This window comes from Aulonocara stuartgranti (genome assembly GCF_965226115.1).
Source record: "Aulonocara stuartgranti genome assembly, chromosome: 1".
Lineage (NCBI taxonomy): Eukaryota > Metazoa > Chordata > Actinopteri > Cichliformes > Cichlidae > Aulonocara > Aulonocara stuartgranti.
Window position 1 is genome coordinate 32283245 of NC_138939.1, and position 16574 is coordinate 32299818.

The following is a 16574-nucleotide window of genomic DNA, read 5'->3' on the forward strand; positions in this document are numbered from 1 at the left end:
AATAAAATCCTACAGGTTGCAGCTTTAATGAATAACAAGGTGCTTCATTCATAAAGGGATAAATTGATAATCCAAAAAAACCCCTATAATTTGCTTAGGAGTGCCCCCCCCCCCCCCCCCCCCCCCCCCCCCTCCAAACTAGAGAAACCAGATCTCGCCCGCTTTTCTTTCCCGTGTTTATATTTTGCCTCTCATACAGTATAGTAAGCTACCTTGAGCAGAGAAACCCGCAGCGCCAGGCATGTTGAGTATGGGAGTTAAAAATAGCATCATCGGTCGGCCAAGCGCCGCTCCGTTACTACGCGTTTCAGCATTCTGCCCTGTGCAGTGAGAATCTGCAGGACTCAGACCGCGGCAGCAGGCTTGCACCGTGTGTGTGTGTGTGTGTGTGTGTGTGTAGTCCAGCTCCGCATGATCACACCGAGGGCCACTTGTAGTTGTGCTGAAAGGGTAAAACCAACCCACAGTCGTTTTAAGGACCTTTACCACCTTCACGGGCCTTGTGCTGTAAAATAAGAGCCGACAAGACACATCTGACGGCTGGTGTTGTCTCAAGTTGACCAACCGAGCTCATGTTTTAGGCAACTCACCGTTTTTATTGTCGTGCAGCAGGCTTTTACTCCCAGTGACACTACACAGAGCTCTGACATTACATTAGACCGTGGCCTTTCCGTATCACCCGCTGGTATTTTACATTTGCAGAGCTTCGCTGGTCTTTAGGCTCAACGTAGGCAATGGAGGCTCCTGCTTCCACCTTCAAAGTAGGAGATTCTCCACCTGACGTCAATGCCGAGTGACTGACGCAGCCCACAGGAGAAGGAAGTCTGCTTTATAACTAAATTTGTTATTGGCGTTAAACATAAAGCGGGCTGCATAAAAAAATGACCTCTTGTGCTAAAGCTAAAGCCTGGTTAGCGCGTTTTTAACCACATTATTTTATAGTCACATTTGATAGGCTGTGGGGCGTCCGCGCGTGTGTGTTGTGGATGGCGGGGCGCGCGGGGGGTTACAGGAACCGTGCTTCCAGCGGCAACACCATGAATTAATAAAAAATAAAATCAAAAGCCTATTTCTGCCTTCTTTCGCCATTCGGTTTAAATCAAATCGCATCCCCCCAGTGTCTTCTTTTTCTTTTCTTTCCTTTTTTCTCCACAGTGTATATTAGGGAAGACATGCGGGCGTGCTCGCGCGCGTGGCAGTGCAACAAGGAGGGAGAAGCGGGAGCTCGCGCCAGTTCTCAAACAGCCCGCACGCGCTCGAAATTCCTCCAAGGAACCTCTGCGAGCTTTTCTTTTTTCATCACGCGCGAGTTAAAAATAGAAACGGGGTTGGATCGTGATCCAGAAATAGATAGGGGGCATCACTCCTATAAAAGGCACACCATTCAAGAGTACAGTGAAGAAGCGGAAAGCCGGAGCACATTTTATGGTTAATAAAAAGAAGAAGAAGAAGAAAAGAGGCGTTTTATTTGGGGGGCCTCTTTTTACGCCACTTTTCGTATTTTTAAAGGAGGCTCCGCTGCTACAATGGTGAGTTGTAGGCTATATACCTTTCTGTACCTGCCTGATCTTTTTTTTCTCTGTTTTAAATGCTTTGCAAAAAAAAGAAAGCCGTTTGCTACAATGTTTCTATTCACAGTGCTGTAAAAGACGAGGGAACCACAAATGTTTGAAAAAACAAACAAACAAAAAACGCCGTGTCACGAGTGTTTTGTGTGGATTTCTGCTATTTTTGCCGCATGCTTGAAGGGATATCAAAGCAGTCCGCGTTTGCAGCTACGCGGGGATCACCCTCAGCTATGCTTAAAAAAGGGGGTGGATGTGTCTTTTTGTCGGTCTGCTCGAAATAATGTTGCCATTGTTGCTCTTATTAGCGGCACTTCGTGACGTTAATCTCAAGCCTTTCGCGGTAGACGAAGGCTGTTAGAGCGAGTGGGGAGCTGTCCCCGTGTTGGTGGTGCTGGAGTGTTTTAAGACTGGCTTTTGCTTCTTTTTACACTCTAGTTGTAGCTTGGTGCACTACGTTTTTCACAGTGGGCTTTTAGGGTGATTACTTCTCTCTGCTTGCTTTTTCCTCTTTTTTGTCTTTAATTGGTAGTGGAAAGCTCTATTATATTTTCGCTATTCTTTCTCCAACCCCCCATTCCCATTGCTTACGCTGCAGGGTGAGCAGCTCAAGCAGCAATCCGCCTCAGATACTCAAATATAGCGCAACCTTTACAATTTGATCCTTCTTTGCAGATTCCCCCCCTCTTCCGTGCACGATGAGTCTCGAGTCGTGACTGCTGAAAGTGAGTAAGGCGCGTGCTGCGTCAGTGGCGTCTGGCTTCGGTGCGCTCGAGACAGATGGGGGGAATCGTGACCGGCTGGGAGAGGCGTCCACGAATGAACGGCTGGACGGCCCAATGAAAACGAAGCGAGGGTAGGGCCCCTTGGTTCGGCAGCTGGAGGTCTGGAGCCAAATTAAGCGTTTGCAAATAAAGAAAACTTTATTATTAATGGGACTGAATGGGAGGGGGTATGATAGTGTTTTTTTTTTTCTTTTGCAGCATCACTGAAAGGGATCCACAAGTGGTGCAATCACATCACGACGTTTTCTCGCGCGCTTTCAGCTGATGTGATGGATTAAAAAATATATATATATATATATATATATATATATATATATATATAATTTTTTGGACTGGGTGTCACACTAATGTCCGTAGTGAACGTTGTTTGGGAGGGGGTGTTTCGGAGGCGGTGGGGTGGGGGGTGGTCATGAAAAACTGTCAGGTGCTTCGGCCTCCTGCTTAGGTGCTCCTTTCCTTTACGTCGCTATTGGTCGATGGCGACTCGTCCTGTCCAATCAGCTCGCTGCCATCCTCTGCTGCGTGTTAAAGTCTATAACGGCAATGAGATGCCGCCTCTCTTCGTCGCCGCTCTTTTTTAATAACAAGGATTCGCGCTGTTGCGAAGCTATGCCGATCCAGCGGATTCGAGCTCAATTTTGCTAGATACGTCTTCGCTGGGAAGTCATCTAAGCTCGTGATCATGTGCAAAAATCGCCCTAATGAGCAACGTTTCTTTTCTTCTCCATTTTTTTCTTTCTTTCTAAAATCTGAAAACACTTTGAGGATGAAGACCCCGAGGAATCGATGACTGGAGTTTTTTTTTTTCTTTTTCTTTCTTTCTTCTTTTTTCTGAAGCTGTTGCAGTTGTCCGTCACGAATCTTTTTGCGGTCTGGGCTTGCTGTGCATACATGAACCTGGGAAGCCCTTACCCCAAAAAGCATTTGTGGAGGATCCAAACATCGTTCGTGTTGTTGAGACTGAGAAGTCACATTGCTGCTGTCAGGCTCTGTGGTGTGTTGGAAGAATGAGATTTGGGATCACAAAGTGTACAAGTGTGACCCATGCTTTCAATACACACACACACACACACACACACACACACACACACACACACACACACACACACACACAGTGATCAGTTGTAACAAGGTGTCTTTACACATTTCATTTAGATTTAATTTTTAAACACACGAATCTCTTGCACCTCTTGCTTTGATGCAGCACTGAGTGAACAGAGGGAAGGAAAACAAAACAATCAGGAGTGCTGTCTTGCACCTCAGAACCCCTATCTAAACTCTCACACAGCATAATTATGCAGTTTTTTTTCTGTTGTGCTATAAATAAACAATTTATCCTCTACTAATATTTTTTTTTAAATTAATGATTTAGTTATTCTCCATAAACATTACATCTCCATCTGAATGCATTTCTTTCTTTCTTTCTTTCTTTCTTTCTTTCTTTCTTTCTTTCTTTCTTTCTTTCTTTCTTCTTATATTTGGAAAAGTTTGGAGCAATTCCAGTGAGCTCAAAATCTCTATCTTGATGTTTTCCAAAGCCATGTCTGACGCTCGTTTAAAAGACAGTTCCAGACAAACAAAAGTGGTCTAATCTAACAACACACAGACACACACATTTTTGTGTCTCCTTTAAACACTCTGAGTTTTGGTTAACGTGTGCAGCTTTGCCAAAACTTACTTGGAGTCCTGTGTTTAAGATAGCAAGATGAGATTTACAGTGTGAGTTACAGAGGCACCCCTTCCTATTAAGAACACATGCATTCTGCTTATTTATAAAAGAACTATCTTCTCAAAAAGAACGTGCTGGTGTGAAATACATTCACATGTCATTAGAAATAGAATTGTAAATAAACACGAAGGCTAGAAAAGCAGTTCTAAAGACTACAGAAAATAAGATAAGATCAAGCACATTCAGTATTGGTGCTGCTCTCTGTAGGACCTCAAATGAACCCTCAGTGTCATTAAAACACCTGCACCTTAAGTTTGGATGTTCCACGACATGAATGTACAGGAGGGGAAAAAAGGTCACAGCACACAAAGCAGTAAAACCTCATCCAACCTTATATGAGTTACTAAATTAAATTCAAATTCAAAAATTGCAGCCTGCGCTGTGAGGTATTACTCGGTGGGTTCCATAAAGACATAAAGAGAAACCCCCCACAAATAAGCATCTGGTATATAAACTGAAAACTGGACAGACACATGTCCAGATGAAGGAGGTAAAAATGAGCTCAAAATTCTGTGAGTAATGAATATATGAAAGAAAATTTTCAACATTTCTGCAGCTGGAAAAAGACACGTAAATCTGCCAACTTAAATAAAGTGTCTAGGGTTGTGAGGTGTGCGCATAGATGTCAAAGCGAAGATGTCCAGTGTGTGCTTCGTTTCTCATTTTATTTCTTTGTTGAATAGTTTGCTTGTTTAAAACATCTTTTCTCTATTCCTTGCTTATGGTTCTGTGAAATAAACTGGCTGCTGTAAACTGCATCACAGGGCACTTCCTGACCATTTCTTTTTCCACTCCCCTGTTTTGACTTCTGATGCATTTTCATTGTTAAAATTACAGCTTACTGGGCGTGGATATTCATACTAGTATCACCCTGTGTGCTTCTACTCCTTTATATCTGTATATATCTGTACATTTACCCCGTTACTCTTCACAAGCACCTGTACGCCATTGTGTCAATTCTGGCACAAAGAATGAAAGAAAATGTCTTTATTATGGCAATAATGTTGCCTCGGCATACTATTATTATTATTATTATTATTATTATTATTATTATTATTATTATTATCATTAATTCGCTTTTTGTCATTGTTCTTGGGTTTTTTTTTTTGCCTTTTGTACTCGCAGGTTTGTCACATCACACATTGGACAATGAGACACAGCAGCAGTGACCAAAGCACAATGAGGTCAGAAGGTGGAAGCACGTGAGGGAATCTGTAAAAGGGAAGTAAAGAGTAAAGTCTTTCATTTTATTTATTTTTTATTTTTTATTTTTGCAAAATCAGCTGGTAATGTTCTCATGGTGTGAGGATGTAATCCTCACCTTCGACACGTACACAGACACACTCGCTGCGTTTATCTTGCATGCCCTTCTTTTTCATTCATCTTCTTCTTTTGTTCTCCGTCTGTTATTGTGGATCAAAACGCATTACGATCATTCCAAGAAGGAAACTGATTCGGCTTAAGCAAATTTTCTTTTACTCTTTTTTGTTAAATACTGGACTATTTAACAAAGGCACAAGGGGCACATTTAACGTGTTGACAATCAAATATTCATAATGTGTTTATGACATGCCAATACACAGTCCTGTGTAGGGTGCCTGTTTTTTCCAACCCACACTGCCGTGCATACACAGTCAGATCTCCACACATATGAGTGTTCAGATTATTGCACAATGTTATGATGATTGTGTAAACTTTTTAAATCTGCCTTAATCAGGATCGAATTCTGAGGTCACACACAGGCTGAAAGAAGCAGGAAGTGACCCCCCACGCCCCCCACCACCATGCCCTAAACCCCTCTCCCTTAGCTCCAGCATCTCATGAAGTCATGAGCTCCTGGTTTAGAAGAATATGTCCAACTCTCCCTATCAGCACCTCCTCTCCAGGACATCTCTTAAATCATCATAGCTCCGAAATATACACACACTGATTAGAAGGCAGTCTTTTGTCATTGTGTGTTGATGGAGGTTTGGGGAAAGGACAGGGACAAGGTAGAAATACTTAAAAGGGTCTTTTCAACAGTGAAGGACACTATACTAAAAAAAAAAAGCCTTTCACAAACCAAATAAATAATTTAAGGAAAACAGAGGGATTCTGAAATTTTATACTGGAAAATATACAAAAATGTAGATTAATGATGTGGTATATGTGTGTTCCTCTCTTTTTCTACAGGGCTGTACTGCATGCGTCATTGCTGACATATGGGACCGCAAATGAGAAGCTGATTTGTAGTTTTAAATGTGTTAAACACGTCTGCGTCAAGCTCCACAGGAGATATCCCATGGAAATAATGTTTGTAAACGTATTAAGTGATGCCAGCTTTTTTGTTTTGCAGTGCTTTTCCTGCTTAGACGTAAAATCACTGTTAATTCACGACAGCGGGCAGAATGAAATTTTCGTTACGAGTTAATGTGCGTCTGTGCTGTAGTGCTGGCTTTTCAGACGTAAGAGTGGATGTCTGCATGCCTGGATTCGAGACACTGCCATTATGTGCAAACGTGCAGTGAAGAAAACGTGCAAAGTTTCCCACAGCATCCTGAGATTTATATGATTACTTTGTTGAGATTTTGCATATACACTGTTATGCAAATGTCACTAAATACTTGAAAGCTACACGCACGTGTTCTGCACCTACGTTTGTGTATCAGGCAGAAAGTCTTCAGATAAGCACAACAAGAATTACATAGAAACTATACAATTTTACAGTTTGCAGAGAAACTCACTTAGCATGGAGTAAGTTAAAATAAAAATAAGAGAAGTGAACTTTTCCAAAAAATATGTCAATAAATAGATACACTCCCTTGTAAAGGGTGCCCTAATAAATGCATTCAAATACGAGTTACCTTGAACATATAACATTTAACTCAGGTGTAGATTTTCTCCATGATAACAGACTTCTGTTTCCCTTAATGTAACAACAGGTAAGATAAGACACACATAGCATGTGAACAAACTGTATCCAGTTATTACTGAGGTGTGTGCGTGTGTGTGTTTTGCTATACAATCCTGTTTTCTTCTTCAAGATTCTTTGCTTTGCTATGTAATTCATTTCTTTTAAAATTAATATTACATTTCAGCTCAGTCTCTTTCTTTCTTGTTTTCTCTTTCAGGTGTTTAAAAAGTCAATGATATGTAAAACTTAAACAGATTTCCCAACTGTGATTTCATTTTCTCCTTTCCCCTTAATATACACCGAATTTCAATTTTGTGGTACATCATTAACTGTGTGTATTATTATCATTATTATTGTCTTTAAATAAAGTTATTTCAAGTCTCTATGCAACAACATGGATGATTAATAAAAGCCTTGAAAAATCCTGCATCGTGTGTCTTCATTAAGTTTGCATGTTTGATTTGAGGAGATACGTGTTGTAAAGAATTAGGTATTCACACATCAATGTGATTCTTTGCTGTAAAGACGCACATGGAACTACACAATAATAAAAGCCGGTAGATATGACGTATTGCAGTGTGTGTGTGTGTGTGTGTGTGTGTGTGTGTGTGTGTGTGTGTGTGCATGTGTAAGCTGAATCTGACAGACGTAAAGATTCAGAATAAAATCTATACTGATCTCCTGTAAAATCCTTGTAAAGAAAAAAAGGAAAATATAAAAGTTGATGAAAGAATGCGATGTTTGTGTGTTGTACAAAAACTAGTCAGTGTCTTAGAGTGCACGGACACAAATCTCATCATCTTGTCACACTTTTCTGTATCAAAAATAACAAACACAATGACATGTCTCTAAACATGTGGTGTTAAATTACTACGGTCCAGCACATTGCGTTATTAAAAGAAGTCTGTGTGCTTCTTATAAACATATTTTACTCATCAGGAGCTTAAAAAAAATAATGAAAGAAAAAAGTCAGATATATTTCTCGATTATTTATCAGCGCTGTAGGTTTGAGTTTCACTTTTTACCCACTCACTATCATGCCAGCCGTACTCACCATCAGACTCACGGTCACCACTTTAGGCACTTTACATGCGGGATGCTGGGTTAATCTAACTTTCATTCAGACTCCTTTGAAAGCTTAAAGCCAACAGTTCAGATCCATGTTTACAGTTGCTGCATTTCTATTTTTAGATGTCATGCGCTTATATAACGCTCACACTCACATTATGGACCACTCATGTCTGCTCCACTTGGCTGAACTGTGTACTCCGTATGTGTGTGTCTGTATATTAAGTTTGATTCAATTACACACATCGTGTCTATGAAACAAAGAGGAGTTACAATCAGAATAATCACGGCAATAAAACAAATAATCAAACCATTTGTTTTTTTTTTTAAAGAAAGCAGAGTTAAGACTAAATATCTATCACAAGTGGATTTGTGGACACACATCTTTGAAATTAAAACACAGGATTCTGCATGGTGTCAATTTATTATTTACACCTCCATCTGGGATGCTAAAAAATAATTTCCCACAAATTCAAAACAATTGTTTTTCAAAATGTTTTGGGTGGAAATGTTGTAAAAGAGTTTTGTTTTTTTTTTACAAGATTTCTTACTATATTTCAAAAACATGACACGTATATTTGCTAAACCCAGAAAACTCCAAAAAAAAAATGTAAGTTCTACTATTGCCATTAAATTGCCTTTAAAAACAGTAAGGTGTAGACAAAAGCAAGCATAATGATAAAATGTAAGTATTTTTATAAAAGAAAACAGGGAGAAAAAAAATACACACACTTCGGGTGTAAAATTGAAATGGGTGTTTCATATTGCATTTTCAGTCTACAGTATTTCAAACAATATGAAAACACAGGTAAAAAGAATGTGTGTTTTCATTGACTACTGAAAACTGATCAAATCACTGTCCTCATTAAAGCTTTCTACGGTGTAATCAAGACACCGTGTTGAGCACTTTTGAAATTGCTGCCAGTGGACATAACAGTATATACAGTACATGTATATATGTAGTCTTAAGATGGGAGAACATTAAACATTAACATCTACAATACAAGCATTTTCCCCACACAAGAGATTAGAAACACAACTGGCACATTTAATGTACTACGAGAAAATACATGAAATACAGAAAAGAATATGAAAACAAGAAAAAGAAAAGATGGGCAAATTTGAGCAATTAATAGAACAATGCAAGCAGGTTCAGCTTCAGCCTGAAAAAAGAAATGTTTGTTTAAAGTGACACTTGGAGAAAAGGTATGTGCAAGCGCATATACAGCTATTAAACAAACAGAGAAAACACGTGAAATAACACAAGCATGGTATGGCTTGGAATACTGAAGGTGTAGTATTAGTGTTATTATTTGTGGGAAGAAAAAAAATATTCAGTATTTTTAACCAAAGAAGGCAAAGCACACTAAGGGCAAATGAGAGGTAGAGTTAGGGCACTATAACGCTTACAATATTAAGGGATGAAACGTAAAATAAAAAAGTAAGATTATAAACATTAGAAGGACGTAAAAGTAGAAACTGATATGATGTTACCAAGTTAGTAAATCCTTAAACCGTAATGCTTCATCGAGTGAAAACGGTCCCTTTTGAAATGTGATTTTTTTTTTAAATTAAAGTTGTTACTTTACACCAACATAACAGGTAGGAAGTTGAGATGTTATATAGAAGAATTTAACGCGTATATTTTGCAAAACATTGTAGCCGCATGACGGTCGTTTTGGGTCCAGCCTGTGCTGGAACAGTAGGTGGTAGTAACGAGTAGATTTGTTGCGATGGGGGTTTTAAAAGCATTAAAAGAAGAAGAAGAGAACGGGCCAATCACAGGCAGTCAAACACTGATGCGGAAGTGTCCAACAGAGGAAGGGTTCTGGCTGACGCATGTATGTGCACTTTGAGCACTTTGTCATCACGTTAATATAGATACAATAAATTCAGGCACTAGTATAGATACGCAGTTCAGACACAGAAGTGTGTAGTGCAGCTATGTCGTTCAGCGGAGAAGCCGTGTTTCGGGCCGTGGAGGCACCGCTGTTCTGGCTCGGTGCTCTGACCGCGGCCTGGTTGTCTCTGTGCACCGTGTACCGATTGCTGTCCGGGTTCAGGGTGTGGGTGCTGGGCAACGGACGGCTCCTGTCACCCGCCAAACTAGGAAAGTGGGCAGGTGAGAAACTAATTGGGGAGACTACCAGCCAGTTTTATTTATTCAAGTAGTAATGGTACAATATAAAGGGACCTGTCCTGTTGTCCTGTCGGTTGTATTAAGTATTAAGTAGCTATTCTTTGTCTGAACATAACACCCCACCCCACTATATATATATATATATATATATATATATATATATATATATATATATATATATATATATATATAATTGAAATGTGCAAAATGATAGTTTTTCTGATATGTAAACAGAATTAAACAGTGGAGCATTAATCTTTTTTCTGTTTAACTTTGTTACAGTGTTATTCTGTAGTATAAGTATTATAAGTCACTTCCATAATAAATTCTTTTATAACTCAGTACTGTTTGACACATTAGTTGGTAACATTGCAGGGAAAGTATTGTAATCATTATTACAGCTTATGCGTCAGCTTATTTGACCATCGTTTGAAATCATAGAGGAAAGACGAAAAAACACCCCCTCCCCCCCACACACATTTTATTGATTGGTCTGATGTCATGATACCTGGTCTATCTTTTTGATTTTGGATTGAAATTATATCTGATCCATATGTGGTTTCTGTGTATCTCTAGTTCCAGGGTTGAATTTCTTTAAGGTCTCACATGTGCTAAAAAAATCTTATTTGACTGAGATTATCAGAACACCAGCTACAGCTAACAAACCGATGAACAGTGAGAGTAACTCCACTGAGGCAGAACACATGGCTTGTATTAGATGAGGTCCTATGCAAAAGCCCTGCTACTGCCCTTATAAAAGCAATTTATATTTGCCAGTGCCACTATCCCGAGTCAGGTCAGGTCTTTGTTTGTTAGTCTGAGAGTCTGACCACTTTTTTTGTTTGTTTTTTCTCTTGTAAAATCCTTCGGCGTCTTAGGGAGAATATTTAGCACAAATGACCTAAAGTATGGCACGTACCATTGCCTGATGTCCATGAAAAATGAACATTTTTCTCACCAGATTTGGTGCTGTGCAACTTTGGCCTTTTAATAAAATGTAGCTGGTGCCTTTCACTGTAAGATACAATCCAAATTCAAAGCAGGTGCAGGTTTTTGCATTTTATAGATGCAATAGTTTAACATTTCTAATCACACCTCGTGTCTCTGTAGTTTATTTGTTTCTTAGGGTGAACTGGATTGCACTGGGCTGTGATGGTGCACCTAACATAATACAGAATGTACAGTGGACTACAAGCACACACGGTGCTCTCTAATGGACTCTCCTATTCTTGAAACCACTGGGAACGACTCATGCTGGGGTTGTTGCGGTGTGTCACAGCTGTGGCTGCTCTGTTTAATGTTTCACTCTGGTGGGGTGATTGTGACGTATCCAGTCGTCCCATATTGCTTCAGCATATACTTGTTACACACTAAGACTTCTTTAGTAAAGCAGCAGAAAATCCTTTGATGCCTTTTTTGTTTAAAAGGAATACATAGTGTTGAAGGGATGATCAGCCCTTTTGTCATCACTTGTAAAACAGTTGCAAGTCTTATCGTTGGATTATGGCTCGAGGGGATTATCAAGTTAGATTGAATGCTGTCCATCTGTCCTACCTGCTTACTGATTGAACCTTGAAATTTGAACAGACTGGCCTGCCGGGATTGCTTTGGTGTTGGCAAGTCTGGTGTACAAAGTTCACACCAACATCAGAGTTGGTAGCTCACAAATCTCAGAAGTTTTTTACATAATGATTCATTTAGGCACCCCAGAAGAGCCCAGGACCTGTAGGGCCTGTCAGTAAAAAAACTACATAGTCAATGAAAATCCAAACCTGAAATTAAAATGCTTATAAGGCATCATAGAAGTATTATCAATGCCTTTCCAATCTCTATTTGCTGATTCCACAATCTTTTGATTGCATATTTATATTGTATATTTCTCTTTTTGTCTTGGACACGTTCTCCTGACTCCTTTACCATTTCCAACAATTCAAGATTCAAGGCTAAAATCAGAGGACTCTACATCTTTCTCAGCCTTTGCAGCTCCAGTCACATCAGTGTGTTAGAGAGGAGCCAAATGTTCGGGGGATGTGAACCGACGACGCCTTTGATCTTTTTTTTTGTGCACGGCTAAAAATGGAAACGCAGAAGGGGAGGGAGGATATTTTTGGATTCCAGATGCAAAATGATTCAGAATATGCAATGAGGCAAAGGGAGCCCGTTAGCCTCGGCTACTACTTTCATTCACAAACTTTGTCTCACTGAAGTGGACTTGATTGAGAGGATGGCCCGATTATATAACGGGACTACAGCCATTCATAAGTTAGCTTTACATGAGACGCAGGATCCTCGTGATTCTGGTTCAGCGGTGCCTGCATTTCACTGGTGTGTGAGAGAGAGAGCAGGAGACTGTGAGGGAGAGAGAAAAGGGAAGCTGTGATGGTATTACACATTCTAATCATACGTTATCTGAGACAATGACTTATAAAAAATACAGCTGCCTTAATGCATTGTGTGACACTTGCTGAGCATTTTATTAGGAAGGTAAGCTATTTCTCAAACATTGCTTCAAATGACATAGTTGTGACACGTGTGACATACCAATACTGGATACAGTTTTGTTTCCACCCTAAACTTTTGATGGTTGCAGACTTTTATACAGTGCCGTCTGATTTCACAGACGGCACAGTTTTGTTGCTTAATGGTGATTGGCAAACTGCTTATAGGTTTACCTCACTCCGATCTGCCGGCATCAGATTCTGCTCCACATCAGTGCGATTCAATTCACAATTTGTGCAGATTTGCAACTTGCACATTTGCACTTCAAGCCACCTGTCTTGCTTGGTGAATCCAGCAGAATGCCAACTGGGGAGGTTCCTGAAGTCTGCTGAACTAATTCTCAGCTGTATGAAAAACATTTAGACTTTTGTTTTGCATTATGGTGCGTTACCCTGCTGGAAATAGCCATAAAAACATGGGGAAATCATGACAATAAGGGGTCACTACTCCACATTTAATCAATAGTTAATTATCTTTGCCTCACTTCGGCAGTGTTTACTGTCTTGTCTCTCTCCCATAACCCCCAATTGGTTGCGGCAGATGGCCGTCCCTCCCTGTGCCTGGTTCTGCTGGAGGTTTCTTCCTGTTAAAAGGGAGCTTTTCCTTCCCATTGTTGCCAAGTGCTTGCTCATAGGCAGTCATTTGATTGTTGGGGTTTTCTCTGTGTTGTTGTAGGGTCTTTACTAATGGTAAATGGCCTGTATTTATATAGCGCTTTACTAGTCCCTAAGGACCCCAAAGCGTTTTACACATCCAGTCATCCATTCATTCACGCACACATTCACACACTGGTGATGGCAAGCTACATTGTAGCCACAGCCACCCTGGGGCGCACTGACAGAGGCGAGGCACTGGACACTGGCGCCACCGGACCCTCTGACCACCACCAGTAGGCAACGGGTGAAGTGTCTTGCCCAAGGACACAACAACACAACATTCAACCTTCCGATTACAAGGCGAACTCCCAACTCTTGAGCCACGATCGCCCCAATATAAATTGCCCTGATGTGACTGCTTTTGCACTATATAAATAAAATTGAATTGAATTAATTGAAAGGGGATATACATGGTCAGTAACTATTCTGAACTTGATTGTGTGATTCATACTTTAATTGACTGGTTTTCTGGCCACAAAAGGTGCCAAGAAAACGCTGTTTCACCTCTAGCAGCATCCTGGACAGTCGAGTCCATGAGTTCATGCGTCATTTTAACCCTGCTTTCTGTCTGATAACTTTTTATCCTCTTGTCCCAATTTCGGCACAAGATGGTTGACTTTCAAAATGCTGAAGTTGAGGCGTTAAAATAAGAGTGGTTGGTAAAATTCTCATTTTGTTTAACTTTTCTGTGAAAACAGTTTTGTTAAAAAAACAAAAAACAAAAATCAGTTATTGTCCTTATATCTTGTAAGGTGTCATGAAATCCTGCGCCCCAATGTTGTTCACATAGTAGCACTATCATTGGAACACCTAGCCAGTCTAACCTAGATTTGCCAGAGACTGCAGTTCCTAAAATAGATCTTGTTTTATTTGAGTGAAGGGAACATGCACTCAGCTGTAAAATGTTTTTCCTTTTTTTCCCTGTTCTGACTGCAAATCACTTCATTCTTAAAACAACTAAAAATAACCCAGCCTACGTTTTCCTCATCATTGTGCCTCCAGACTCCCCCTGCACTCTCCTCTCCTTTTCCCTGTACTATTTTTAGTTGCCCTCAGGATCCCCTGTGCTCGTGTTTGTCATTTTCTCTTCTCTTTTGCTCCTCCACTCCTCCCTTCTGTTTGGCTCTGCTGCAGCCCTAGAGGATGCTTGGCATCCCGGCATCATCTGTACTCAAGACAATCACACAAAGAGGAAAATGGGCACAGCAAAGGGCAGATAGATGGATGAGCACAAGAACAAATGAAGAGTAGTGTTAAAATAGCAAAAACATTTGCTTAAAATAAACTCTTTTAAGGTGGTATTTGTATTAGACATTCCAGAAAGAGCACAGAGAGCATTTGAACATGTACAAATTGAAAATTGCTGCAGCCGTTGTGCATAAGTCGTTGTGTTAAAATCAAGAATTCATCCTGTTTTAAAAATGGGTTGAATTTCAATGGTCCTTGCTTCTGGTAAAACAGTAAATAGAAAATCCAAAATCTGTAACTTGTGTCTCACAGGGTGATGTCAGCGACTCTTCTTAAATCTTAAGGTACACTGAGCATAGCTTATTATTAGGACATTGTAATAAAGGTAATATATGGAGAGAATTTCAAAAAATTAACTGATGACTTGCTTTTAAAAAGCAATTGCACTAAATGGTTGTATCACAGAGTCTTGCGTTGGTGCATTCCATGATGTTGTCCGACATATAAGATGTCCTTAGAGTAAGAGTATACATACTGGGGACATTAAAGTTTAAAATATTTAAATTCTTTCTGCACTGTTTATTTTACCTTGTGCCACCTGTACCACCAGAAGGAGGCAGTAAAGACCATAGAATATCTTCCAGACCACCATGACCTGTTGGACCACCAGTCCAACATGATCGAAAAATCAGGTCGGATATCCCTGTGTTGTGCGTTGTTCTTGGATCAACATTTTAATCAATCAACTATTCATCGAGGATCAACATTGCATCAGACCAATCACGCTGTTATGATGTCATAGCTTTGCAACGTGGGAAAACACCTGCTGATGTCCACTCAGGAAGAAATCCAAAAAAGGGGCCGTTAGGATTGGGGGTTGGGATGTGATCGCGGTTAGGGTTACAGGGCTATAGGTAGGGTGCGTCCATGTTGCAAAACTATAACTTTACTACAATGTAATTGGTCACTTGTGTTCTTGAACCTGGACCAACATTAGTTTTGGTGATCCAGGAACTATACCAACATGATGATATCAGTTTGAGCAAAAAAGACTCCACAGTTTTGCTGATGGCCACTTACAGCTGTTTTTAAGGCAAGCCGAACTAAATAGATTCCCATGCTATGGGGCTGAAATGTTTTAAATTGAGACTTTAACATATAGTGTTCAAAACCAATGGGCACCATTATGATGTAACATTAGCTACATACATCCATTTTTATGCAGCGCATGGTTACTAACAGGTGTTGTAACCAGGATTGCTAGATGTGAAAATTATACAAAAGGGGATTATGCACCTCAGATCCCTCTTTAACTGTGGACTGTTGAAAGTGCAGTTGGGTGGAAGATGGTTAGTTTTGTCGACCTATAATTTTTGTCTCAGTTTTTGTCAACGACCTTTATCTTTTGTCTGACAAAAACAAGTCAATAACTAAATAAAAACTAATGCACGAGTAGGGCTGCTCAATTAATCGAATTTTAATCACGATTACGATCTGGGCTTTCAACGATCATTAAAAATGACTGAGCCGATTATTAGCCCCTCCCTCGTTTATCCGCGACACCTTAAAGGCCGGTCCGTGAAAATATTGTCGGGCATAAACCGGTCCGTGGTGCAAAAAAGGTTGGAGACCGCTGATTAAGAGGACCCGAGGGAAGCTCGGAAAGCTAAGCAGAAGTTATTTGGAGAGGAGAGTGACTGCCGTTGGTTGAAAAGAGAGGTAAAAAAAAAAAAAAACTTCAGTGGTGTTGAACACTATTTTATATTATTTTTTAAAGTCATTGTTAACCCTTTAAAGCCGTCAGAGCAGCACGCTCCGTTTTGTGTAACTATTTTTAAATCCCTGTAGAACCTGGACCATGTAAGCTAGCGCAATAATTTGTTTTGCATATGAAACCAGAGGAGTTGTACTTACATCTCATACCATCAGCTTGTCCTCGGTCACGGTTTCCTTCCACATAAAGCTTTGCAAAAATTGCATAAAAAGTGCTTGCAGGAACAAAAACATAATATTCCAGAAACAGGCTTCGCTGATCCGATCAGCTGTTCGTA

The 16574-nt window shown here is 40.1% G+C and overlaps 1 protein-coding gene and 1 long non-coding RNA gene across 2 annotated transcripts in view; both read left to right on the forward strand.

Moving 5' to 3' along the window:
* The first annotated feature begins 1234 nt into the window (after positions 1-1234).
* LOC309706647 lies at positions 1235-7399 on the forward strand. The gene is made up of 2 exons (XR_014276768.1): positions 1235-1529; positions 5205-7399. It is a non-coding gene; the product is annotated as an uncharacterized lncRNA (long non-coding RNA).
* Positions 7400-9812: 2413 nt separating this feature from the next.
* The window catches only part of hsd17b12b (hydroxysteroid (17-beta) dehydrogenase 12b), a 29296-nt gene continuing 22534 nt past the window's right edge, over positions 9813-16574 (forward strand). Inside the window, exon 1 of the mRNA XM_082529453.1 lies at positions 9813-10162. Within this exon, the coding sequence (XP_082385579.1) occupies positions 9985-10162 (178 nt within the window). The 5' untranslated portion in view covers positions 9813-9984. The remainder of the gene's footprint in view (positions 10163-16574) is intronic.